The 27,179-nt window shown below is 39.4% G+C and overlaps 2 protein-coding genes across 5 annotated transcripts in view; one reads left to right on the top strand and one right to left on the bottom strand.

Annotated features, from left to right (window-relative positions):
- cntn3a.1 (contactin 3a, tandem duplicate 1) overlaps positions 1 to 2,171 on the top strand; it is a 95,575-nt gene extending 93,404 nt beyond the window's left edge. Inside the window, exon 23 of the mRNA XM_059333733.1 lies at positions 680 to 2,171. Coding sequence (XP_059189716.1) covers positions 680 to 771 — 92 coding nt within the window. The 3' untranslated portion in view covers positions 772 to 2,171. The remainder of the gene's footprint in view (positions 1 to 679) is intronic.
- Positions 2,172 to 5,502: 3,331 nt separating this feature from the next.
- si:dkey-178k16.1 (band 4.1-like protein 1) overlaps positions 5,503 to 27,179 on the bottom strand; it is a 50,736-nt gene continuing 29,059 nt past the window's right edge. The window contains exons 7-23 of one of the 4 annotated variants that reach the window (XM_059333728.1): positions 25,623 to 25,841; positions 25,183 to 25,498; positions 23,951 to 24,048; positions 21,802 to 21,977; positions 21,328 to 21,587; positions 20,792 to 20,830; positions 18,017 to 18,046; positions 17,317 to 17,472; positions 16,006 to 17,112; positions 14,803 to 14,853; positions 13,342 to 13,743; positions 11,620 to 11,835; positions 10,179 to 10,238; positions 9,888 to 9,977; positions 9,663 to 9,743; positions 8,064 to 8,180; positions 5,503 to 7,951 (exon numbers count right to left, since the gene is read on the bottom strand). In XM_059333728.1, coding sequence (XP_059189711.1) covers positions 7,946 to 7,951; positions 8,064 to 8,180; positions 9,663 to 9,743; positions 9,888 to 9,977; positions 10,179 to 10,238; positions 11,620 to 11,835; positions 13,342 to 13,743; positions 14,803 to 14,853; positions 16,006 to 17,112; positions 17,317 to 17,472; positions 18,017 to 18,046; positions 20,792 to 20,830; positions 21,328 to 21,587; positions 21,802 to 21,977; positions 23,951 to 24,048; positions 25,183 to 25,498; positions 25,623 to 25,841 — 3,424 coding nt within the window. In that variant the 3' untranslated portion in view covers positions 5,503 to 7,945. The remainder of the gene's footprint in view (positions 7,952 to 8,063; positions 8,181 to 9,662; positions 9,744 to 9,887; positions 9,978 to 10,178; positions 10,239 to 11,619; positions 11,836 to 13,341; positions 13,744 to 14,802; positions 14,854 to 16,005; positions 17,113 to 17,316; positions 17,473 to 18,016; positions 18,047 to 20,791; positions 20,831 to 21,327; positions 21,588 to 21,801; positions 21,978 to 23,950; positions 24,049 to 25,182; positions 25,499 to 25,622; positions 25,842 to 27,179) is intronic. The other 3 variants (XM_059333731.1, XM_059333729.1, XM_059333730.1) reach the window with 3 other exon arrangements.

Genomic DNA, 27,179 nt, shown 5'->3' on the forward strand with positions numbered 1-27,179 from the left:
TTATTTTTTTTGTCCACGTTTCTTCTTTTTGTCTGGCTCTCTCTAAATTATAAGACCAACGTGTGAGTGTAAAAATATGCAGCGTGATCACAACAACTTCTGTAGCTGCATTGCATTATGGACTTTTCAGGCTACTGGCTTCAGATAAATTGGTGTCTCTCACTTTCCATGAGGTATTTCTTTCCTATTAAATGTTGGTGCAAAATGGTGAGTCTTCAAATTCAGCCTTTTTCTCCTTTGAAGGGGAGTGTGAATTTTGTGTTTACAGTTGTCTTAGCTGTAAAAAATACAGTCTCTTATCGGCAGACAGAGAAATATATATCATCAAACAGGAAAATGGGCTCAGACATGCAAAGAATATTGGCAGTTGCTGGTTGTTTAAGGGTGTATTTTGCCTTTTCCATCCCACATGTCTAGCTCGTTGAAAGCCGTAATTAAGCGCAGCGTACCAGTGCCATCTATCGATGGAGTTGTGTACTCACACCACACTGTAGTTCTTTGTACTGAGTGCATTTTAAAACTGGCTTGCTGTATTTTTTTAATTGTGATAATTAAATGAGGCATGTTAACAAAAGCAACACCTTTACACCACACCAGATAAGCTAACACAAGACACACTGTAGGGAAATTTCTCTAACAACACACTTGTTGGATTCTGTTTTTTTTGTGTGTATTTCAGGCCCCATAGCCATGGGAGCAGCCCCTCAGCTTTCTGCACTTCCCTTGGTCAACCTTGCAGCATTAATCCTCACAGCCAGGACTGCACTATGACAAACATCTGCATCAACCTGGCTCTACAGCTGCTTATTAGGAGGAGAAACAGCAGGTCAGAGACAACAAGAGGCTGACAGCCGCATTTCCACCTGCTCCCTTCCCCACCCTACTGCGTCTTTCCTTTTCTTTCTACAAAGATCTCTTTGTGAGGAAGATTCTTTTTCCTACGCCTTTCTAAAGGAGTTACTGAAAGGAACTGGCTTTTTTCTGAAGTTGCTTTTATGGAAGTGAAAGGACACCGTGACTCGACTGCAGTTTCTTTGAAGATGTTTTCTTTCTCTGCTCCCGCCTGACCAGTGGATATTCTCATATGGTTTTAACCTTGGAGGCCCAGTGGTGTGTGATGCACAATAGGATGTGTATATGTTTTCAGTGTGGGACTGTGCAGGTTCTGTTAAACGGATGTTGTCTGTGTACCTCTGGACTTTTTGAATGAGGGAATTTTATCTTTACTAGGGACAGGGGAGCTTATATAGCTCATATTTATGTGAGTGAAGCTACATTTCAGCTCCGTTTAAGACCAGAAACAGGTCTTTTCCCTGCTCTCTTTGTACTTTTTTGGGAAACTGCCTGCACTGTCAAAGAAGGAAAACCAACTGTTACTAATCCCTGTCAAAAACGGGGGAGCCTCATTGCTTTATGACAAACCAGAATTTGGGACCTTTGTAACTTTGCCTGGATTTAATTCATGCTTTTACGTTACACCTCATTAAATCGAAACCTCAGAGTTGCCATGAAACTGACTGTAACCAAAGGTATTGAGCCGACAAGGTTCAGTTCCACCTGTTGTATCATTGTGAGCAAATGCAGCGTGTACACCCCCAAAAATGGCTTTCATTGTAAACAGCAGACTTGTGTTGATTAATTGATGTCTTACCTTCCTCCCGAATCATCCATGATAAGTGTGTAACAAAGGCGCGCTGTGAAGTGTGAGCCGCATCGTTGTACACTGTATGTATGAAATCCTCAGGTCCCAAATGAGCCTTAAGTCTTATGATTATTATCCATGTTGTTATTATTCAAGAGTTTTATTTATTTTCCTCCTCTGTTTATCTACATTGTATTTTGGCTCACTCATGCTATAATTTATGAATAACTGACCTTACTGTGTGCTAGGTTAATTAAGATTTTTCACTTTTGTTACTTTTTAGATCATATTTTTGGGCGTTTTGGGCTCAGAAAACAAACATGCCTTTCTCCTATGTCTTTCATGATGAGCATTGTAATACAGTACAAGTGTCGGTGATTACTGACTTTTCTAACATAGCTTATTACAAAGTAGGGACGGTATTTTACCGTCAGCTGCTGTTTGGCATGAGATCGGTTAGTGTACGTACCTACGTTGCTTAGGATGTCTGAATGGATCGACTTGCTTTTAATAAACATAATGCCATTTTCCTCATTTCTTTCTTTGATGTCAGAAGAGGCTAGAAGAGGCCGAAAGGTCATGCACAGAGTTCGCTCTGGGAAAAAAAAAAGAGCCAGTAAGTGGACACTGAGGTAAGATTTTCAAATTACTTTTTGGAAGGTCAAGAATAAACGGTCACAGTTTCATTAATTTGAATTAAAGGGCACACTTTTTTTCATCCTCTTTTCTTTTTTCACTTTGTAGCTTTAGGTTAGGGTGCTCTAATATCACATTTTTATCTAATGAAATATTTAGCTTCAGTCCATATTTGTTGGTGTTCCAACTTTTCAAAAAAAAAGTCTTAATTTCCAAAAGCTGTTTGCTCTCCCGCTTGCTGCACATTGGTATTAACAGGGTTGTCTTGCAGCTAATTATCAGCACCATAAATTACATTTATACAACCATATATTCACTAAAGATTTAAGTAATTTAATCCAATGAATGATTAAAATTTTGGTTTTTGTTTGGTTCTTTTTTAGGGTGATTACATCATAAAATATGACCACAAGCTCCGTTCAAAAAACCTTGCATGAAGACTGCACAAATGTCACATATGACATGACTTGGAGGAAGATATTGTAGAAGCATTCACAGTTTTGGGTGGAAAAATCGACTTTAACCAAACATATCCTGCAGTGCTTCAGATCTGGAAAAGCCTTTCAGCCTGTTTTTCTTCACAAGAACTGATTCAATTCTTTGTTAACTTTGGGGTTTCTTGGATGAAGCGCTGACTTCAGGTCATGCTTCATTCTTCCATTCAATTAAAGATCAGGACTTGACTCGGCAATTTCAGAATGTAAATTTTAATCTCTTTAAGCCCTTTTGTTGTAAATTTATTTCTGTGCTGAGGGCCACTGTCACACTGTGTGTCTCAAACATACGAGAGAGAGAGAGAGAGAGAGAGAGAGAGAGAAAGAGGTGTTTCTCCTCTGTTCTCCCTCCTTGATTTATGTTTTGACAACAAATACTCATAAGTGCAATCAATATCTGCACATCTTTCCCTGCAAACAGAATTTTCTGTCCCCTGAGATCTGTTTGCAGTGATATTGACAGCTGCTGCCCTCACGGGGAGGAGAGCATCACTGCAGAGTTTATTCACGCTCCTGAAAAGGCTGCCATGTGTTTAACTTCAAAGGAATCTGTGGCTGAGAAGAGAAACTTCACCGGGCAGGACACACAGTAGTATCGCCACACTAACGACATTATAGAACTTCCATTAAATCTTCCCTGTTCTTGTGAACGTGAGGGAATTTCTTTCTTGCCCACTTTGGGTTACAGATGAATGGATTCAAGTTTGAAGCTCAAAAGTCACTGAACTAACAAAAAAAACATTTTGGCCATAACTTAATTTAATAATTAACTTAAGTTAATTATGACAGAATTTCACACAAATGTCCCATACAGGCATGTCCAAACTATTCGATAAAGGGCCATGCTGCTCAAATTTTTGTTCGGACCAATCAAGAACACACCTGATTAGACCGATCAGCTGTTTGAACACTGAGATGAGTTGATTAAATGACTATTGCCTGCTGTGCTTCTGCTTGGTTGGAAGGAAAACCTCCAGAGCATGGCTCTTTATGAAATAGTTTGGACATGCCTGGTCTAATAGGACAAAATGACTTGTATTAAAAAAGGTCAAAGGTCAACTTTCTGGTAAGCTGATGTCTGAAATCTTGTTTTTCCTGCATCAAGCACAGTTATTTGACACAGTTGAGTGACATAGTTGGAGGCAAGGAGGAACTACAGGATACACTTGAATAAATATACTTAATACAGTCATGGAAAAAAATATTAGACCACCCTTTTTCTTCAATTTCTTGCTCATTTTAATGCCTGGTCAACTAAAGGTACATTTGTTTGGACAAAGCTCAAAAGTCACTGAACTAACAAAAAAAGCATTTTTTTGGCCAGAACTCGTTTGCTAATTATGACAAAATTTCACACAAACATCTAATACAGGCATGTGCAAACTATTCTATAAAGGGCCATGCTGCTCAGATTTTTGTAATATAATGATAAAAACAAAAAATAGCTCATGAGAGTTTAATTTATGAGCTGATATGAAGCCATTTTCCATGGTTTTCCTGATAATAACCAAAATCATTTTCAAGAAAACCATGGAAAATGGCTAGATATCAGCTCTTAAATTAAACTCTTATGAGCTATTTTTGTTGTTATCATTATATTTGTACAAACAAATGTACCTTTCGTTGTACCAGGCATTAAAATGAACAAGAAATTGAGGAAAACAAGGGTGGTCGAATATTTTTTTCCATGACTGTATATGATCAAATATACTCTGATTTACACTAGCTTCAATTGACCATCAACACTGATTGGATATCCACGTAAAAGGTGGCAGATTTTTCCTTTAAGTGTATTATTAAATTCCTTTTCTATACCAAACCCTTGGTATAGAAATGGTACAGAAAAACCTATTATAAATATGTGCTATGGGGCCTAGAGGACGAGTATAGACACGCAGTGGTAAAACACATGTGGAAGAAGATCAAACAGAGGGATTTCCCTCTCATCTTGTTCTGTTTTTCTCTGTTCTTTATTCATTTCGAAGGAATGCAAGTACAATGTACAGCAAAGACACGGCACCAAGCGATGGAGAGCAGCAGAGCAGATGAAGGAGGAGATGAAGGAGGAGGAGGGTTCTGTACAGAGAGGAGAAGGCAAGGTTTAAGGGTCAGCCAGAGGTCGTCCAATCAGACTTCAGCACCAGGTGTCTCAGCCACAGCCGAATGTCTCTGATTCATCACAGTCTGGTTTTTATTTGTCAGACATCCAAAAAAAAAGGCATTTTCTGGACAGAGGGAGGTAAGTTTGACCTCACATGTTGATCCAGGGATGATTTGGATCATTTTGCCCCTCAGTGAAGAACGGTGAGAGGGGTTTCAGCTGGGTGTGCTCAATGTTGTTGCAAAGCTCTCTTCTTTTTGGTAACTGGTGCCCCCTAGTGTACATCAAGCCCATGGCCATTAGCTACTTTACATCTTCACAATCCACCAAACGGCACCAAATATACAGTACAAGGTATGCATTGCTGCATTATCATTTTTTCTTTTTCACCTTCCAGTTTGACACCCACATCCATGATTAATCACTTTAAAGGATTTTAAACCAAAATATGAAATACAACGGGAATAACACTACACATGTGAACGCTGACAGTAAAGTTTAGTGTCTGAAAGCCAAAGTTGTACCTCACAATCCTCATAAACCTGACATGACAACTTTAACATTTTTCTCAATTCAATGACTTTGCTGCTGCATGTATTGATTTATATATAAAAATGACTTTTTCAAGGAGACTGGAAATTTTGCAGGTTATGTTAAAGACACCGTAATTAAAGGGAAACGTTGGCATGTCAAGTTTATGCATTTGACTATCTGGCACCGCTGTAATTAAAAGTAGCTTGTTCATACAAATGTTTTCATATAAAATCAGAGTTTGTACAATTTGACTGCTACCTTAATTGGCACACTACACGCCTTTGGCATCCTGCTAAAATTCATGTACCAAATCACACAAAACTAAAAGATTCTGCTCCTACTGTATATTTCATTTATGACACTGTACTTTGCTTGAAAGAGTGACAGAAGGGCTCTGACGCATAATACCATATCTGAAGAGGATGTTGAAAGATGAAGGAAATGTGTTGTTAGATAAATAGCTGTTAAAAAAATCACAACTGAATTACAGGCTGACCTCATGTTTCTATACGGGGGGGATTGAATTGAAAGCAAAATTATGAAAAAAAAAAAAGTGTATAAAAGCACCAATGGCATATGCTGATATCAACAGCAACAACTGATGTCAATATTTAAAGTAAATTTTTTTTACCAGATTATTATTACAGTAATATTTGTGAATTTTGTCATATTTTCTCTTTTTGTAAAAAAAAACCACATACTAAACATAATTCCATTGTTAAATTTCAATATTAAATCTACAACTTAGCGTCTAGACGTCATATACACCGTCACCCATAAAGTTGGAATAAAATATTTTTTTTACCTCTTTCCATGAAATGATTGCAACAACATGATTTATTATTGGCAGATAAAGTGTATATCTTCTCCAAACTTTATTAATCAATCTGAAAACAAAACTACAATTTACTGGATTGTGTCCAAAAAAAAATTATTATTCCAACTTTATGGGAGTCTGTGTATTTTCACAAAATTTGAGTGTGACAAAATTCACAAATAATGCAATATATCTGGTAAAAGAAAGAAAAATAACATTGTTTGGAGCTGCTGTTAATTTCAGCGTATGCTACTTTACAATTGGATTTTGGGAATAAATGAACTGAATATTTTGTGTGCTTGATATTTCCCACTGTTTTAAATGAATACTCTTCATTTCCTGTCGGGAAGCTTAATTTCCTTTTTTAATTATCAGAGTTCAGATTCGACTTCAGATTGTGAAAGACTCTGCCTGTTTATCTTCATCGTGATCCATCCTTCTTACGAGTTAGTATCCAGATTACTCAATTACAATCCAATAATGCAAGAAACTATCATGCAAACATTATCTCAAATACTAGTTTTACTGATGCAGCAGCCCGTTCTGTGACTTTAACAAGGGTGTGACCCTACTCTAAGTACTGACTACACAAAAGTGGCGTTTTATATCCAGCTGAATCGTGAAAGCATATCTAAAGGCTGGGTAAGGACAGAAACTGGGCTCATTCTGAAACACCAGCATGCTCAGAAACTACATGGCCACCATTAGAATAAATACAACGGGTACACTGTGTTTTAATTAATGTCCAGACACATATGCAGTAATTCTCTACAATAGTCCAATCAAAGTCCATCATGATGCAGGAACTCGCACATCATGGTCAAACACATTTTCAAAGTGAAATCTTTAAGGTGAGACAATTAGAGGGAAGTATAGTGATCAGACTAGCTCCGACTTTGAATAAACACCACCGGAGGAGCGTGTTGGCTCTACGTGAGCCGTTCTGCTCAGTGCGTCCTCATCAGTCAGTGCGACGGAGGCGGGACAAAGCTCATTTGTTCTTTAGGCCGACTATGCAAGAGTGAAAAGTAAAAGGAGGATTTGCTCTGCTCTTACTAAACCCTGCTTCACGGGATGCTCTAACAGTACTGGAGCTACATGTAGTGGATTATTTTTAATCATTTAAGCACACACATAGTAGTTTTCTAGGTTTTTTTCAGCACACACAGCAGGAATCTGATGATTTCTTCTTATTCATTACAGCAGCACAGACATGGAAAAGACTCTCACAGGTGCAGGAATTTTTGTTTTTGTTTTACTTCATGGGATGGGTACCAACTTGGCACACAGCCTTGGATTATTCCACAGTGTGAATCCCTTTGACCTTTGAGGAATACTGAAATGGTTTTGAATATCGAGGCCCTGAGTAGTTTGCAGGGAATTTAGCTGGAATTTGGAGCTCTGTAATTGTTCCAGATGTTTGGAATTCTGGTGCCATATTGTCGACCAATCAAGGACCATGAGTGAGCTTTTTCTATTTTTTTGCATCACTGCCGTACACTCTGCTGAACATGAATGATTTCATAGTGAGATGTTGGAATAAATATAAAACCTAAGGATTTCAAAGGAGTCTTGTTTCAGCTTTTGTGTGTATGTTAATGTGTACAAGAGGCTCCTTTGAGCGCCACTGGCAGTAGTCTTTCAGCAGGGATGGTGGGTGGCAATTTCAGGTCGGGCACTGACACTTCGGGTCCAAAGGGGGGCGCTCCCGTCTCAGGAAATCAAGACTGCAGGTAAAGATAGAGAGAGTCGACCTTAAATACCTTAATCTCAAAGGAGGGTTGTAAAGCCAAATCCCGGGCAGATATTATCGTTTTGGAGTCAAAATGGCAGCTGTACCTCTGAAGCTCCGTGACGATCCTCAGTGGATGATTCTGTTTCCCTGACAACAACTGCCTTGGTCACCTGCATGTCTGGATGCTGCTGCTTCGCTTCCTGTATCGCAATAGCCAGAGCCTGCAGAGAAATATGAACTGTCAGATGAGTCATAGGAACAACTTTTCTTAAGATTTGGGTTCAATTCTGGGATTTATAAATTCCAATTTCATTTCCTGTTCAATAATGCAACAGAACAGAAACTCAACCCGTTTTTATTTCAGGAAATGCACATTTTTCTGCACAAAGAAAAGACATATTGAGACTTTTTTATGCTTTCAACTGTGAGGATCTACTGCTGTTATGAAGTATAATGAATATATTTCAAGATGTCACCTTGGACTCAGGGAACCTGGAATGGCCTTTTTTCACCTCACATTCGCAAAAGAAAATTTAATATTCAGCAGATGAACCTAATAATTATTAGTTAAGTTGCAGCCTTACTTACAAGCAACAGTTGATTTACTCTGCATATTACCTCTCCCATGGAGGTTCGGTTTCTTTGTTAGTCTGCTTTTCATCAGGATTATGACAAAAACAGTTTTGTAAAACTTGAGGGGGTGAAGCATGGGCCAATGAATAACTCATTACATTTTGTAGTAGATCCAAATCACAAGGCAGATAGACAAATTATTTTTCAATTTTGTTAACATTGGGAAAAAAGGGCATGACCTGAGTGGAGGTCTGCGTGCCCTTTTGGTTCCCTTAATGATTCCCTTCAATGTCTTACATTACTGCAGTAGGCCAATGTTTGCACACATACATGCATAATGTACTGCATTCAAGAATCTGAGGCTCAATCCAGAATATTGAGCGTTTTTTTTAAATCATATTCTATCTATTACCTATTATAAATATTTCCATTACCTAAATAATAAATAATCATAATAGACTATTAGAAATGTGCAGTATTTTGTACTTTAAAACATCCAGTAGCTACAAATGTCCCCCAAAAAACTACATAACCAGTGGTGGAAAGTAAAGTACATTTACTCAAGTTCTGTCCTGAAGTATCATTTTAAGGTACTTGTACTTTACTTGAGTATTTCCATTTTCTGTAACTTTATACTTCTAATACATTAAAAGGCAGATATTGTACTTTTTAATCCTCTACATTTAGCTGACAGCTTTAGTTACTTTTCAGGTTGAGATTTAACATTAAAAAAATCATTTTTTTTTTCAATTAAACTTCATAACAGTATATTAAGTTGTGTAAATGAGCCCTACCTTGAGAAAACTCAAACACTCCTTACATAAATGCATCAATAACAATCCAATAATATATTTGGAATATATAAAACAATCTGAGTGGGGCCATTCTGCATAATAAGTTCTTTTACTTTTGATACTTTAAGTACATTTTGATGCTGATACTTTTGTAGTTTTACTTCAGTAAGTTTTGAACGCAGGACTTTTACTTGAAGTGGAGAAATTTCACAGTGTGGTGTTAGTAATTTTACTAGTAAAGGATCTGAATACTTCTTCCACCACTGCCCAAAACTAACAATCATGCACATGGTTCTTTTGACTTGTCTGTCTCATCAACAGTTCATTTCTGTTCACCTGCTCCTGGTCTACATCATCGTCTCCAGTGATTATGATCCTCTTCTCGATCCTTGTCTCTGAATATCCTCCTTTCACCGTCTGCAACACACACAATGGCTTTTCTATTTAACAGCCTCCTCATTTAACTGTATTCAGAGCCCCCCCCCATCATGTTCCAAAACCCACTCAATCATAATTATACATTACATCGTGCGCTGCTAAGTTCCACTTAAGCGTCTCTACCTTTGTGACGTGAGTGGTTGCCGAGGTAACATTTTCAGTGACAAGGATGGGCGACCCTGACGCCTCTCTGCCAAAACTGCTCATATGCACCTTAGGAAGCAGAACACATGCATATGTGAAAGCAGGACATATAATTACTCATTATGTTTTGATATTTTAGGACATCCAGTGAGGCACATATTCAGAAATTCTGAAGTTTTTGTACAGTAAGTAGGTTTAAACCCAGGAGAGCAGGAAGCAGTGTGCTGCGGGTCAAGTTAAAATTGGATAGGTCTTTGTGTTTGTACTCACAGGGGAAACACTCTGTCTCGAAGAGTAAGAAACGTCACTCAGGCCGGTGATACTGTGATCCTGAAAGAGACAAATTCATTCAAGGGTTAGACTTCATAAGATAAGATAAGATAAGATATGACTTTATTTATCCTGCAGTGGGGAAATTTAGTTGTCACATCAGCTCAAGATACAGACACATGGATATAGAAGACAGAATAAGAATGTAAAAAAATAAGACATATACATACATTAAATATACATCATACGTCATGGAAAAACATATTTAACCACCCTTGTTTTCTTCAGTTTCTTGTTCATTTTTATGACTAAAGGTATATTTGTTTGGACAAATATAATGATAACTACAAAAATAGCTCATAAGAGTTTAATTTAGGAGCTGATATCTAGCCATTTTCCATGATTTTCTTGATAATGATTTTGGTTATTATCAAGAAAACCATGGAAAATGGCTAGATATCAGCTCATAAATGAAACTCTTATGAGCTATTTTTTTTGTTTTTATCATTATATTACAAAAATCTGAGCAGCATGGCCCTTTATAGAATAGTTTGGACATGCCTGTAATAGACGTTTGTGTGAAATTTTGTCATAATTAGCAAACGAGTTCTGGCCAAAAAAATGCTTTTTCTGTTAGTTCAGTGACTTTTGAGCTTTGTCCGAACAAATGTACCTTTCGTTGACCAGGCATTAAAATGAGCAAGAAATTGAAGAAAACATTGGTTTAATAATTTGCAAACATTTCTGCTATTTGGCATTTATTATTAATAGGCCTATCTATTTTTGTGTTAGTTTGTTTTCCTGAAAGTACTTGCATGTTATAGATATTGCACATTGGATAAAATATTTTTAAGCGTGTTAAATAAGTTGTTGCATGTAGTGGTATGAACATCAATGAATAAGTGGTATATGACATATATATACATACATATATATATATATATATATATATATATATATATATATGTATAAATATATAAATCCATCCATCCATTAATTTTCGTCCGCTTATCCAGGGGCCGGGTCGCGGGGGCCACAACGTCAAGCTCCTCCTGGGGGACCCCGGGGCGTTCCCAGGCCAGGAGAGAGATATAATCCCGGGAGGATCCTTACCAGGTGCCTTAACCACCTCAACTGGCTCCTTTCGATGTGAAGGAGCAGCAGCTCTACTCTGAGCTCCCTCCGGATGTCTGAGCTCCTCAGCCTATCTCTAAGGGGAGCCACCCTACGGAGGAAACTCATTTCATATCCGCAATTTCGTTCTTTCGGTCACTACCCAAAGCTCATGACCATAGTTGAGGGTCGGAACATAGATGGACTAGTAAATCAAGAGCTTTGCCTTCAAGCTCAGCTCCTTCTTCACCACAACGGTCCGGTACAACGCCCGCATCACTGCTGATCATGTTTTTACAGATGCAGATGTTGACAATATTAAACTAACCTGATCTGTGAACTCCACGATGGTCGTGGTGACCTCTGACCCGTTGGGCTGAGTCTCCGTCCTGACGTCCGTCTTCCTCACCGTCGGCGTGGGCATGACATCACTGGCCTCCCTGCTCAGCGGTGTGACGGCGGCAGAGCGACCAGATTCTCTGTGATCTCTGTCCACTGACGATGATGGCGGAACCGACCTCTTTGGTTTTTTGGGAACTACAGGCTAAAGTGAGTATAAAGAAAGTATAACGTTTTTACACATTTGATCGATGAGCTTAAAGGTCTGTTGACTTTAATTTCTGTGGGAAAATCAGGACTTTAAAAAAGAAATGCTCGATTGAGCTGTTATCCTGCTTCAAAAATGTCGATATTTATTGAAGGTTCTGACACACAAAGTTGAACAAAAGAGCATACAAAGCACAAGATAAACATAAGTGACTTTAATGTAACACACTGATGGATGTGGTTTAAACTTAGTGCTTGAGAGGTATTTTAAATTAGAATTCAGATAAAAGAAAAAAGAATAATAGGGGAGAAAAGATGAAGGGTTTTTCTTCATTAGCCTTCAGTGCTGCTTGATAAAAAGCATTCAGCTGGAGATATTTTTTATTACAGCCGCTTATTGCTTCCTTTGTCTCCTCTTTTTCAAATTTCAGAAGCATTAATATATATTCAAAGTACATTTTACACTGTACACCTTTATATTGTGCAGCTTTTTGACCATTCAAATCAAACCCTAAACGCGAAAACTCACTCCAAACACAGAAAAACACATTGAAATGTGAGACAAACACCTCAGGTGTGATCACACCACTGTTTGTTTTTCCCCTCATTTGAACCCCAGTGGAAATGTTGTCACTTTTCAGTTTTAGTATGTTTCATTCAAGTTCACAGTGACCCACTACTGCACAGGCTTGTAAACAAAAATTGCATGAACTCATCAACGGTTCACTTTGGTGGCCTGTCATCACACGTTGGGTGGCACTAAGAGATTGACGTGGTGGTGTTATAGGAGGAGGGCGTCAGGTAGGATGGAAATCCAGTCCTGCTTCCTGGTGTTTTGCATGCTTTTAAAAAATGTATTCTCATTAGACATAAAGAGTCAAGGAAAAAATGATAAGACCTTCCTTGTTTTCTTCAGTTTCTTGTTCATTTTAATGGAGCTCTTAAATATAATGATAACAACAAAAATGGCTAGATATCAGCTCTTTAATTAAACTCTTCTGAGCTATTTTACATGGTTTTCTTGATAATGATTTCAGATATTATCAAGAAAACCATGGAAAATGGTTAGATATTAGCTCTTAAATTAAACTCTTATGAGTTGTTGTTGTTGTTGTTGTTGTTGTTATCATTCATCATATCAAACAAATGTACCTTTAGGTGTACCAGGCATTTAAATTAACAAGAAATTAAAGAAAAGGAGTGGTCTAATCATTTTTTCCATGACTGTATGTCTAATGAGAATACATTTTAAAAAGCATGCAAAACACCAGGAAGCAGGCCTGGATTTCCTGTAGATATGAAACTTTTTTTTATGATTTCTGGCCATTTTCTTTGATACAATCAGATTCTGTTCACACCCACACTCACCTGCACTGCAGTTTGATTGAAAGAGGACACTTATTTTTAGGTGCCTAAAAATAGCATCGTTTTCATACCTGCCTGAACAAATCAAACTTGAGGAGGAGAGGCTACAAACACTTCTGATATGAAAACTCTCGTCTACCTGCACGTCACGTTTGACCTCTGGTCGGACTTCCTCAGCCTGGACATGTTTGGCCGGAGGGCTGCTGCTGGCTCCTCTGGACAGAGGAGCAGCGGACACCAAAGGAGGAGGCTGTTCAGATGGAACCTGGTGCTGGAGCAAGTCCATGCCGAAGCACAAACCCACATCAGGTGACAATTCCCTCTCCCCCAGCTCTGTCATGCCCCTGGAGAACTCCTCCATGCCCGTGTGCAGGTCTGTGAGGACGGTGAAATCCACTTCGGCCTCCAGGCTGGAGGTGGAGCTGACCGTGATGCTGGAACACTTGCGCTCGATGCCCAGGTGTGTCTCCTTCAAGTACAAGATGTCGTGGTCCTGGTCGTCCTCGGAGACAGAGCCTAGACGTCTCTCCCACGGTTCCCTCTGTGGAGCAGAGTACTGAACATCAGGCCTCTTAAACTACAACTAAGTTCATTTATATTTTATATACACCCATAAGGTCGCTCATGAAGTTGGAATACACTTTATCTGTCTGTAATAAATCACATTGTCACAATCACTTCATGGAAAGAGGTAAAAAAAAAAACAACTATTTTATCCCAACTTTATGGGCGACCGTGTGTTATTATTTTCTTAGCTGCATTTATGCGTTTGACCACAGATCAGAGTCAAAAATGTATTTTTCCCCTCCACCACTATAATTTATTTATATATCTCCTGTATCCAATATTATATCCAATTTTATATAGCGCTATTATCCAAAGTGCTTTACACTACAGACTGCGCTCCTTCACCCATTCACACTCATATTCATACTGGTGGCCTCCTGCCACCTTTGGGAATTCATTCATACACTGACGAACCCCATTTGGGGTTCAGTATCTTGCACAAGGATACATGTAGGCTGCCATGGTAAGGGATCGAACCACTGACATTCCAATCGGTGGGCGACCGTCTGTCAGCCAGGCCACAGCCGCCTAATTAAAGTTTATTGTCAATAATCTAGATTTGCTTTGATTCAGCTGTGGTTGTTTGTGTGTTCTGTTCCGTCTTGTTAGTTGGATGGATTGTGACAAGGGTGGGTGTGTTTTGTAAAACAAAATTATTTGGTGTGTGTACTGTTAACTGGTTCATTCCTGATTGATGAATCAATTCATAAAAAACCTTGGAAAGAAAGAAAAAAAAATATAGGCCTGTTTTCCAGTAAAACCAGAACACATTGTAAATTAAATGGAGTTTAACTTTAGCAGTTAAATCATGCATTGTTAATTGTGGTGATGGGGTTTCCCCATTTATTAAAATAGGAATTTACAAACTGGGCTTTTAATGAAACTAGAATAGTAAAATAATGTGCACTACTGAAAACATCTTGAAGAAAAAATGTGTTAAAAACCAAGTGCAGTGTGTTTATGCATTTCCAAAAGGGTGGCTAAAAAAGAAAAGTAAATGAATAGAGACTGTTGGAGCAGAAAGACGACTTACTGAGGCTTCGTTGAGAGGTTCCTCATGAATAGCAGGTGTTGGAGGTGTATCCTATAGAAGAAAAGCAAAGGAAGAAAACATTAATATAATATATGTCAAGTCATAGAAACTACAACAACCACAAATCATACATCACACCATCCTATACTATAGACAACATGTGTGTCATCACACAGAAAGGAGAGAACAGAAATAGAGTGAAGAGCTTTTCTTTGTCACTGCTTTGATGTGACGTCCTGTTTATAGCTCAACACCCGGCTGATAAAAGCATTAGTTGTCACTTTTAGAGAAACCATGTTTGCAATGTTCTCTGCTTACAGCTTTTAGGCTAATTGCTTTTGCACTGGGTGGAGTTCATTGCAGTATTCTTTATAAAATGTTATATCATCCATCAACGTCAGGGCTTATGTTAAACTCACACAATAAACAAAAATGAGAATTCCCACAGAGTGAAAAGCTACTGTCAGAAGCATGCTCATCGGGTATATTTCACACGTTGACATCGTCAGAAATGACTGCAAGTGCAATGGTAATGCCATGCACTGAAAGGTAAGATTTTTCAAAATCCCTTTCAGGAGAGAGGTATTCATATTCGTAAATGCAGCATATGAATGCCTAAGCCCTGAAGAGGTTTGGCAGCTCTGCAGCCTGTGATTACATCTAATCGCCTTTTTTATTTTCTGCTGTCGCTACAGAGGTGCCAAGGCAGAACATTTGGTTCAAATGCCCTTCTCAGCCATTTACAAAAAGGATTTAAATTATGTGAAAAAGAGGTTTCAAAGGAAAATGGTGGAAAGGTCTTGCGCTCCTTGCAACAGCAGCCACCTTTATTCTGTGAGGGTGTTGGAAGGAGAGACCAGGTGACAGGTTAAGGTGGGATAAAAAGGGACGCCTGAAGCTTAAGCATAGGAACTTTGCTTAAAGGCCCGCAGCGTTCTGAAATGGCCAAGCAGATGTCAAGCTTTGCGAACGGAAAGCAAAAAACTCTCTGGGCCATGGACGTGAACTGAGTCGGTCAATGATGCGATGCCAAGGAACGTGAACTTTTGCTTTCTCATACACAGCCACATGAGTTCTGAAGTATGCGTGATTGTTTGTTTTTAGATGGTAAAAACAAGATTTGCACGACATCGCCTGAAGCTCATGCAATGCTTTACTGTCCGATGATTGACAAACAGGTTGGGTGGGGCAGATGGGTTTTACCGCTTGCTTCCTCTTGGCTGTTTCTTGGCCGGGCGTCCTGTAGTGGATGTGGCTGCTTTCCACGTTGCTCTGTCTGTCTCGGCTCCACTGCGTTTTCAGAGGGAGGGTTCGAGGAGGAGCTGTTGGAAACTTGGAGCCTGACAGGAGACTCTCTTTAAACTCTGAATTATTTTGAAAATGGTCCTCATGTCCTCCTCTTGTCCACAGACTTTGTCCCGCTGTGCCTCTGCAGTCTCTGAGCTCCTGCTGTCCAAACAACTCGCTCCTAATCTGGTGATGTGGTAGACTCTGCTGTTGATAGGACATTGCAGGCTCGCTGTGGTTCTTGGTGGTCCCTGTGTTTTCCTTGACAACATCTGTGGCAAACTGCAGCGCAGCACTAGCATCCACTCTCCTTCCTGCCTCACAGGATCCATCTTTTGATTTTGTCATCTGCGTGTCCCCAGTCACGCCGAAGACGCCTCTATCAGACCGAGTTTGAGGGTTTACAACACCTGTGTTCTCCTTATTCAAAGACTTCTTTGATCTCTGTGGTTTGAGAGGAACTATTTTGGTGACTTCAGAGTGTGAGTTGCTTGTTTTGTTACAATCTTGCGCTCCCACAGGGCTCGGCTCTTTTATTTTCTCGCAATGCCTTGCGTCATTCTCAATCCTGCCTCCGTTGCCTTTCGGGAATGAATCCGCACCCATCGGAGCCTCAAAGTTCTTTGGTCTCTCTCGATGAATGCTGTGCTCGTACTGACAATGTCTCAAATCTCTGTTAATCATTGCACTCTCCTGTTTGTCATGTTGAGATCCATATCCATTTTCTTGAATCCTCGCTAATACAGAATGGCCGTAATGGCCGTTAGTTGCTACCGTTTCATTCCCGTTGTTCATATCCGTTAGTCCTGCTGCTGTATAGTCTGTTTCCTGTTTTGGAGAGGTTCCAGGTCGAGTTTTTAAGGAGTCCCTGGCTGTTTGACAGCTGTTCATCTTTGCATCAGTCCAAGGTGTTACAGTGTCTCTACCCACTGTAGAGGTCCTATTCTTTTCCACTTTAGAGAAAGCATCCAGTTCTCCTTCATAAGCATCTTGCTTGTCAATCAATTTGGCATCAGTGGTCGCCTATGTTGACATAGAGTAGACAGTTCCATTAGCCTAGCTAGATACACTGCTCTTTACTGTAAACGAGTGAATAACTTTGATGCATTTCAAGGTATTTTGTTCTTGTTTTCTGTGTTTTGGCTCAGTGAAATCAAAATTTTAGAGGAGACAGGATCGGAAATTCCTAATATATAGAAAATGAACTCTATCTAAAATGGGTCTTACTGGTTTGCGTTCAGGGGTTCCTCCAGGCGGCGTGGCTGAGGAGAGGCGTTTCTCCCTCTGTGCCATTTTGCTGTTGGGCTGCCTCAAAGCCCTCTTCAGCTCATTGATGCTGGCCTGATGCTTTTGTATAACATCTTCTGGCTTATCCAGGAACTGCTGCTCACACAGTGAAGGGCACATCAGGACACAAATTAACACAAGTTGTCTTTCTTTCTTTCTTTCTTTCTTTCTTTCTTTCTTTCTTTCTTTCTTTCTTTCTTTCTTTCTTTCTTTCTTTCTTTCTTTCTTTCTTTCTTTCTTTCTTTCTTTCTTTCTTTCTTTCTTTCTTTCTTTCTTTCTTTCCCTAGTCACCACTCCAATTTTGGAAGGTTAAGCAAGGCCCTAAACTCTGATCTTTGTAATTATTAACTGATGAAAGGCTACACAGACAACAAAGAATACTTTAACAAGGAATAAGATAAGATAGAAATAAGGTTAAGAATATATGAAATTGACATGCAAAAAGATCATACTGCATTTAAAAAAAAGTGGTACACCAAACAATTTTGCTGTGGAAAAACTAAATATAAACTCCAATGCTGTTGCTGTTTTGCTGTGTTCTAACATTAAAAAGTGACAGGCACAGTTATTGACAAGAAAACACAGCACACCTTGTGAGGGTCACACACAGCACATGCCAAAAAGAGAGGACAAGCAGTACCTCCTGTTTGGGCCGAGGGGTGGCCAGATCCTTGTCCGACAGATGAGGGAGCCCGAGGTGGGGCAAGTGAGATGAAGTGAAGGGTTTTGAGCAAAGCAGGAGGTTGAGGATTTGGGGGTTGGGTGGTGGGTGAGTGGTTTGGAGAACAGATGCGTGCAGAGACAAAGAGGTAAAGTGAGAGACGGATAGGGCGGAAATGATAAGGCCCCCTTGTGTCAATTTTTGATTAATGGATGATTTATGACCTAGATAGGATCCTGGCTAAAATGTAAGAAATGTTGACATTTTTAATCCAGTGAGAATGTATGTACCACCAGAGAGCAGTCATTCTGAATCCACATCCGTGGCTGCATGTCTCACCTCACTCAAGAACATAATATGATAATATTACTCCTGCCGCAAAGAATCTTGGAGTCTGGTTTTATGATATAATAATAACTTATGTTTTGAACAACACACCACAAAGCTTGTGCCATCCTGTTTTTATCACCTTCGAAATATTTCTAAAATACGATCTAACTAATCTACCTGCGGTCATCTGAGTCAGTGATCTCTTTTAAGTCTCTTCTTAAAACATTCTTTTATCAGAGAGCTTTTCCTGATTTTACCTGAACTTTACCGTCTTTTAATTGCACAGAACTACTAACATTATTTTTATCTGTTGTTTTATAGCTTTTTTTAACTTGGTAAAACACTTTGTAACATGTGTTTTGAAAAGTGCTCTATAAATAAAAAATATTATTATTATCTTTACCATTATTATTATTATTATTATCAATAATATTATCATAATGTGAGATTTCTTCACCAGAGCAGAAATTGTACTCCTACTGTACTCTTTACTCCTAAAACCATCAATGGTCTCAGCTATGGAGCTCCTAGCTGACAAGTCTGCAAGGGAGAGTGGTGCCAACAAAGCCGACCAACTGGCGGACTTTCTGGGTCTTGATATCCGTGTGCATAGGCAGTATTACCGCCTGCCCCAGTGAACACTTCAGCTTGCCAAAAAGAGTGGGATGTTTTTTGCAGTGGAGAGAGGGACTCTCTCAGACTATAAAGGTCAAAAACTTGACTACATTGAGATTGGCCCTGATATATATATATGAGTGAATTAGTCTGTTTATTAGTATAATGCTTTATATTTATATTTGGTTCCGATGCTGGAGCAACCTGTGGTAATGCATGTCTCATTGGTAATGCATAATCAGTACTTGTCAACTGTCAGGTACTCAGTGGTGGAAAGTAACTAAGTACATTTACTCAAGTACTGTACTTAAGGACAATGCTGAGGTACTTGTACTTTACTTGAGTATTTCTATTTTATGTAACTTTAAACGTCTACTCCACTACATTTTAGGCAAATATTGTACTTTTTACTCCAGTACATTTAGTTGCCAGCTTTAGTTACTTTTCAGGTCGAGATTTAACATAAAATATATGATCAATTTAAAGTGATGAGACTTTTTTTTATTAAATCTTACAACAGTATATTAAGTAAAATGAGCCCTGTCTTTACAAAATTAAACCCTGCTTACATAAAAGCATCAATACATATAAACAGAAATTGGCCGAGACCACTCCTCATGCAGAGCCTCAGTCGGTGGCATCCTTCACAGATACATCACGTTTTTCTTGGGAACCCCCCTTTTACCAAGGGTGATTCTTGGTTGGGAGGGTAGGGGTCAAAGGTCAACATCCCCTTACATTTTTAGCCAGGATCCTATCTAGTTTATAGATCATCGATCAATCAAATCTTGACACAAGGGGGCCTCATCATCTCCCTCTAAAGTGCTGCAGGTGAGTCAAAAAGGCAGGCGGCCAGACGGACAGACAAACAGTTGACACCATCGAGGATTTTGACTAAAGACTGTTAAGCCGTTTAATGTTCTGCCAAGAAGACAGGGACAATCCATTTCAGTGTCAGCCAATTGATAATTAATGCAGTCATCTATTGACCGAGCTGAGTGTTTGGAGAGGGGGATTATTCCCATACTTCTTCATCCAAAGATTTGGTGAGAGGCCATTACAAAACCACAAATGAACAGACCATTAAGTGCCCTAATGCAATCCCAATATTTCTGCAGTACTTAATAACACAAACACCCACCAACATCCTGCAGGAATTATACCAGGCTACATATACTGGAAAACCTTTACCATTCAAATGAAACGTAAAATTAATTTGTGCATCTTTAAAACAAATAAGAAAATGCATCAAGAAAGCTGTTTTTGCATTAAAAATAATTATTTATTAAATAAAATAATGAGACTTTCATGTATCTAAGCTGGAGTACCAGGAGATTAGCCAACTGGGGAACCACTGATGCACTGAATCATCAACAGTGCTTAAGGGCCATCTGTTTATCCTGCTATTAACAATCAATCCCTCTAATTCACACAGGGACACTGTTAAAGATGTGTTGACATTTGATAAAAGAAGCTTTTCCAGTGATTAAGTCACTCTGGATAAAGGCTAAATGCCTATGAAGAAAAATCTAATAAGAATTTTCCAGTGGATGGACATGAAAAAAGGGAAGAAAGAGCCTGAATAAATCCATATTAAAAATTTTGTGTCTATTCATCTGAAGATTGATTCATGCAGTTTCCATGGATCATACTGAGAGAAATCCTGGAAATCATGACATGAAAAGAAAAAACATTCCCTCCAGAGACAAACGATCAAAAACGGTTGTGTTTAACAAACACTGAGTATGAGTGCATGACCTCAAATGACCAAAACCACGCACACAGACACAAAGCTCCAAGGCCAAATACCTCTGGTTTTGAATCTACAGGCGAGCCTTCCTCCTCACCCTGCAGCAGAGGACGAGGTAGATGGCAGAGAGAAGAGAGCAGAGGTTAGCAGAGTGTGTTAACTTTACAGCAGGGGGGAGAGAAGAACTGTTAGGACATGATGCTGGGGTAAAAAATATTACTGGCAGCAAAGAGGTCAAGTTAGACTTTGAGATTGAAAAAATAGTCTGCAAAGGAACAGGAAATAGGGGGAATTGGGCCGAGGAGAGAAAGACTAGGGGTGGTGATTACAGTCTTAAATGAAGAGGAATGTGAGAGAAAAGGATGAGAAGCGTTAGTCAGAAGTTCATGAGGGATTTCTCAGACTTGAGGGGGAAACCGTGTATGTTTTCAAATAAGCCAATGAAACTGATTTTGTGTGTTTCGTTGTACTTTACAAACTGTGTTGTAGTTTCACACTTGAAAGACATTTTTTTTTATGTATCAGGTGTTTGTTTATTCTGTTGTTTGACGGGCTGTGGCGTTGTGATGTTTCTGTGTATTTGAACGCCTCTTACCTTGAGCTCCAAAGTCTTGGTTGGAGTCGGGATGTGGTGAGAATCCCAAGTTTGCTTGTGAACATGGTCTTGATCCTGGCCATCGTACTGCTCCAGCTCCTGATCTGTGAACTGGTCCTGGTCTTGGTCTTGATAGTGGTACTGATCGTGGTCCAGGTCCAGGCTGCCCTCCTGGTCCAGGTCTTCTCTGGACATGAACTGTGTGCGTTCACTGGAGCTTCGCTGGGACAGCTGGTCCATACTGTAGCCCAGAGCTGAGGCTGGTGAAGTGCAATGGGAGGATATGAGGGCAATGATCTAACATTAAATCACAAAGTAAGAGCCAACACAAAATCAATAAACCCTGTGGCTGAAATTAAAAGTATGTTTTCATGCATACTTTACTATTTATCCATCAATCCGGGCTGGAGTTTTTGCCTTACAGGTAATATAAGTGCACCTCCATGTGGACAGTGAAATTGTCTGGGTTCTTACCTCCATCAATGCTTCGGGGCAGCATGTACCTCTTGCTAACGGACCGCTCGAACTGAGGTGCAGGCCTGTCAATCAGAGCGCTGGCCTGTCTGGTCTGGGCTTGTGTCCGCCCGCTGTAGCGGAACTTGGAGCCAATCACCAGGAAGCCCTTGGGAGGTGGCTCCGGGGAAACCAACCTGCAGGAAGGTTCAGTGTGAAAATCTGCTACAAATTCTGCACACTGAATGTCTTTTACTTTTTAACAAAGTTTAGAATATTTAGAATCTGGCAGTGGTGGAAAGTAACTAAGTACATTTACTCAAGTATTGTAATTAAGTACAATTTTGACGTACTTGTACTTTACTTGAGTATTTCTACTTATGTAACTTTATACTTTTTAGCTACTACTTGATTTAGCCGGCAGCTTTAGTTACTTTTCACGTCAAGATTTTACATAAATAACATGATCAATTTAAAGTGATTAGACTTTTTTTTTAATTAAACCTCGTAACAGTATATTAAGTAGTTTAAATGAGCCCTACCTTGAGAAACTTAAAACGCTGCTTACATAAATGCATCAATAATATTAATTCAATAATAAATTTTGTAATGTATAACAATCTGAGTAGGTCCATTCTGCATAACGAGTACTTTTACTTTCGATACTTAAAGTACATTTTGATGCAGATATTTTCGTGCTTTTACTTCAGCACGTTTTGAATGCAGGACTTTTACTTGTAGTGGAGTAATTCTGCAGTGTGATATTCGTACTTTTACTTAAGTATGGGATCTGAATTCTATTTCCACCACTGGAATCTGGTCCCTAATTTCCTAGTATTTTTTTCTAATAGAACAACAGTTGATGATTGATAGAAATTACAGTGAAAATAAAGACAACGGTGGTTTATTGTGATGTGCGAGACCCTGCTCATTGACATGCATGTGCATTAATCTTGGTGGCATGCACATGGCACGGCCAGGCCCAATTCAGGGGTGAAAAAGCATGTATTGCACCCTGAGCTTACAGTTTATTATTTTGCACCCTTGAAATTTGAATAATTAATGCCAAGCACAATAGTAGGTCTTGGGGCACAGACTGTGTTTGCTTCTCAATGTGCACCTTCTATTTTGGTTCCAATGTGTGCAAAAGCGCTACGTGCAAAGGCCAGGAGGAAGTGACTGTAGGTCAGCGGAAGTGTTGATTATCTAAAACTCTGTAATACTCTGTAATAACTGGACTTGTGTGTGAAACAGCTGTGCAGATCACAGATAAATGTGATAATGACAGCACAGCAAATGGAAAACTTTACCTCAGGAAATGATTGGGTGGTTCACAATGTCACAACATGTACACACATGAGCACCAGTCTGCAGTATTATTTAGCATCAAGTGTTCTGTTCATATGATTATAGGGGCCAACACTATTTTAGAGATAATTGTGATGTATCTCACCTCATAAATAATCACGAAGTTTAGAAGTTATTGTTATGCAACTGCACAGGAGAATCCAGGAAGTTACCGTGCTAAGCCAAGAAGTAGTCTGGCCCCACGAAGCCACATCATGTCTATTTCACACTTTTATACTCTGGGTTTTGTATGGATTAAACAGAGAGGATGTTAGGTGCTAGTTTGTGAGTTTTCGAGGTGCTGGTTGGCAGATTTTGTCGTAGGCTTTCTGTTTCTAGTTGAAGCTAAGCTAACCATCTCCTGGCTTTAGCTATACTTTTACCATAAACACATGAAAGTGGTATCTTTTCTAAATTGACTGGAAAAACTTTTCTCTCATTTCAACCCAAGAAAATAATCTGTTACAGGAGGCTTTGTACCAGCTTGTCTGTAGTCAAATTTTACATTTTTGCACCTTCAGCTGAACTGCTGTGTACTGAATAAAAGACTATCTACCTTACAATAGCTAAGCAATTAATTAGAATTAATTAATTAGAAGTGTACCAACTCTTCTCTGTCTCCATTTTACCTATAATTAGCAGCAAATTAATCAGGAGGCTCCCTATGAATTTACAGTTTCACAGATAGCATAAAGAACTTTGGTACCTGTAAGAAAGAAAAGGTGTCACTTGAAAGATAGCTCTATTGTGCCAAGTGTTAAAAGTTCATGCAGGGTGTAATGACTACAGTGAAGAAAAAGTGTGTCTGTCTGTGAAGTCCTACCTGAAGAAGGTATGGTGCTCAATGCAGACCTTCCACAATCGCTTCGAAGCCCGATGGTTGGGCAGCTTGAAGCCTATGGTGCTCTCAAACTGTTCGTACTGAGTAGTGAGGGGAGGAGGATTGGATGTGGTGGCGAAGGAAAGGAGGTGAAGAAGAGAAGGAGAGTGAATGGAGCAAGTGCGGGGAAAGATGGAAGAATGGTGGCAGGGGTGAATTGTGTTTACTCCGCAGCAATGGAGAAATCAATGCTGTTTTTCTGTTTACTCGTAAAAATATATTCTCCCACTGCCATTGAAGGTAGATTTTCCATGTCTAACCAACCTACAAATTAGCCGTTCATGCACTCACTCCATCAGATGTTCAGTGGTGTGAGCAGAAGAAGATGCTTTCAAATCAATAGGTTATTAGCAATATAACAGGTCTTTAAACATTAGGACTGGTCCATTCACAAGAGGAAGCCAACTCTTGTTCAACAAAAAAAAAAAATCTGCCTGGACAAAAGGGGCTTTAAAACATGATGACGACCCTGCAGGCAAATTTGAAGTGGCAGCTGACTTAAGAGGATAGATATGCAAAACAAAGTATATGCACAGAATGGCTTTGATATTCGCCATAAAGACGTCAATGTCAGTTTGGCAGTGAATGTAAAACACACTGCAGATACCCCAAAGGCCAAAGAATGAAGGAATTTTAAAAAAGAAACAGTAAATCATAATAATTTCAGGGCATTGAAAACCAGAGCAAGCATAATGTGGCTCTAACATTTGCAAGTGAAATCCTTGATGAAAGTGCAAATCCTCATGACGGGCTAATCACGCTTTAAAGTCACCATAGAGGAAGAGAGAAGGAGGAGAAGAATAAAAACATGACCTATCAGCTTAATCTTTAAGAACGGTACAGCTGAGGGGCTATAAATAATGTCCTCGTCAGTTGTCACATGGTTTGCTGCGGATAAATCTCAAAAGTAACACTTTTATCAAACCATGAAATGACTATTTATGCTGCTTGGGACAAGTCAAAAGAGACAGTGATGTAATTTTAACAACTGTGAAACCATGAAATAGAAATGTGGAGTTGGCTCTTTACCAAATGATCCTTCATTCCACTTGCCTCCGCTCTGCCAGAATGACTATCGTGAGCTAATCTAGAGGGAATGTGCAGGCAATAAATGCACGGTGAATCCCTAATTCAAGCAAGGTGCAAATGATGAGATGATGACAGTTTTTATTTACCTCTCCTGGGCGGATTTTGATGTAGAAGTTGCTTCTCTTGTAGGAGATCTTGAGGATTTTTGGCCAGGCAAATCGGTTGATCCTTAGGCGGTCTCGGTAGATTAGCAAACCGTTGGCGCTCACACCAAGCATTATGTCAATTCCTTCTGAATCCTGGTGTAAACAGAAGATATTGAGCCTCAGAAAACCTCGGACACAAGTGTGTCCACAGATATCTCCTTTATTTACCTTTGCATGATGCAGGTCCACTCCATACATTGAAAGCTTCTTGGCATTTTCTAGAAAGTTCACCTCTGCCTCTGCTGGACTCATTCCCCTAGGATACAAATGCCACATGATTCATCACTTCTTTAATATTCATCCCACAAATCAAAAAGACCAGCATTTGCCATTATCCTCATGGCATTCAATTTAATTAATGGAGTCGTATTTTCTTTGACCTGTAGTTCCGATGCAGCTCCATCACTCTCTCCTCCAGCTCACGTGTCTGGTTGGGCGCAAAGCGAAAGTCGTTGACGTAGTCGGGGCCATGTTCCTCCGCCTCGTAGTCTCCCAGTTCGGCCTGGACTGTGTAGGAGCCCAGGAGGGCGTGGGTGACGAACGAGCAGGGCAGACGACCGGATAGGATGTCGTCCCTCAGCTGCAGGCACAGGTAGTACCTAAAGAAACACAGGAGGTGGAGGTAGAATGCTGCTAAAACATCAAGTGTCAACATCGTCAAGGAATATCTGGGAGAAACACTGCTGGATTTTTCAGTCATGCCAATTTTCTACAGTCCCTCTGGTTCTTGAACCCAAGCTTAATCAGGGTTCACGGAACCTTGGTGCTTTCTAGCAAATCTGCCTGTGTTTCCACCAATTTTGAGCTGAACCATTGTAATCAAGGATGTGTCCTCAACGTGTCCCCTTCCCCAGTTCAGACCATTAAATACCTGCAATCTGCTTTTGATGTGGTTAAATCCCATCTAGCTCAACTAAGGTTGGTATTAAATGTGGACAAATCAAAACTTATCTTCTCTAATGGTAGAGAGTTGACACCCAACTTGCCAAAGATCACAAAAGTTCAAGGTGATTAAATTGAAGGGGTCACGGCTTATGAATATTTAGGGATCACTATTGATCAGAAGCTATCATTTAAACCCCACATTGATAGCCTTGTGACAAAACCGAAACTAAAATTAGGATTCTTTTTCAGAAACAAATCATGCTTCTCTTATCAGTCAAGGAAATATTTGATTTCTGCAACTTTCTTGCCTTTAATGGATTATGGTGATCAGCTTTTTATGAATGCAACTAATCAAAGCCTAAAGGATTGTGTTTGTCATTGTGCTCTGCGTTTCATTACTGGCTGTGAAAATCGCACACATCATTTCGTATGCCACGGCTGAAATGCCTTCTTTGTATGTTCGCAGGGTCATTGGTTCGTTTTTATCTACAAATATATTCTTGGACTGCTCCCTTCATATCTGAGAACATACATGTGTTGAAACCAAACGTAATATGGTCTACGCTGTCAAAATATTGTAGAGATGCTGGTGCCAAGAGTGAGAAAGCTTTTAATTACGCCGCCCCTTTGTCCTGGAATACTTTGCAAAAGGACTTGAATCTGTCTGAGCTGATCACTATCGGGGAATTTCAAATTGATTTTAAAGGACAAAGAAATCGCTTCCCTTGGTCAGTGTGACTGCTACATATACAGTTTTTCTCAGTCACTTTGGTGCATTTCTCACATCACTATTAACATTTGCACAACAGTTAGTTCAACCTCCACAACATTTAGTCATTTGTGCACATCATAGTAGCCGTTTATCATTCCTTCCAACAAATTGCAAATGGTTTTGGACAGTCATCAAGTGCTTTCATACAACTCTCTACTGTTTTATAACATTATCATTTACTAATGTATATATATGTACATATATGTACATATGTACATATATATACATTAGTATACAATGTCAATAGTCATGAAAATAAAGGAAAAACATTGAATGAGAA

The sequence above is a fragment of the Centropristis striata genome, chromosome 5, assembly GCF_030273125.1.
Source record: "Centropristis striata isolate RG_2023a ecotype Rhode Island chromosome 5, C.striata_1.0, whole genome shotgun sequence".
Lineage (NCBI taxonomy): Eukaryota > Metazoa > Chordata > Actinopteri > Perciformes > Serranidae > Centropristis > Centropristis striata.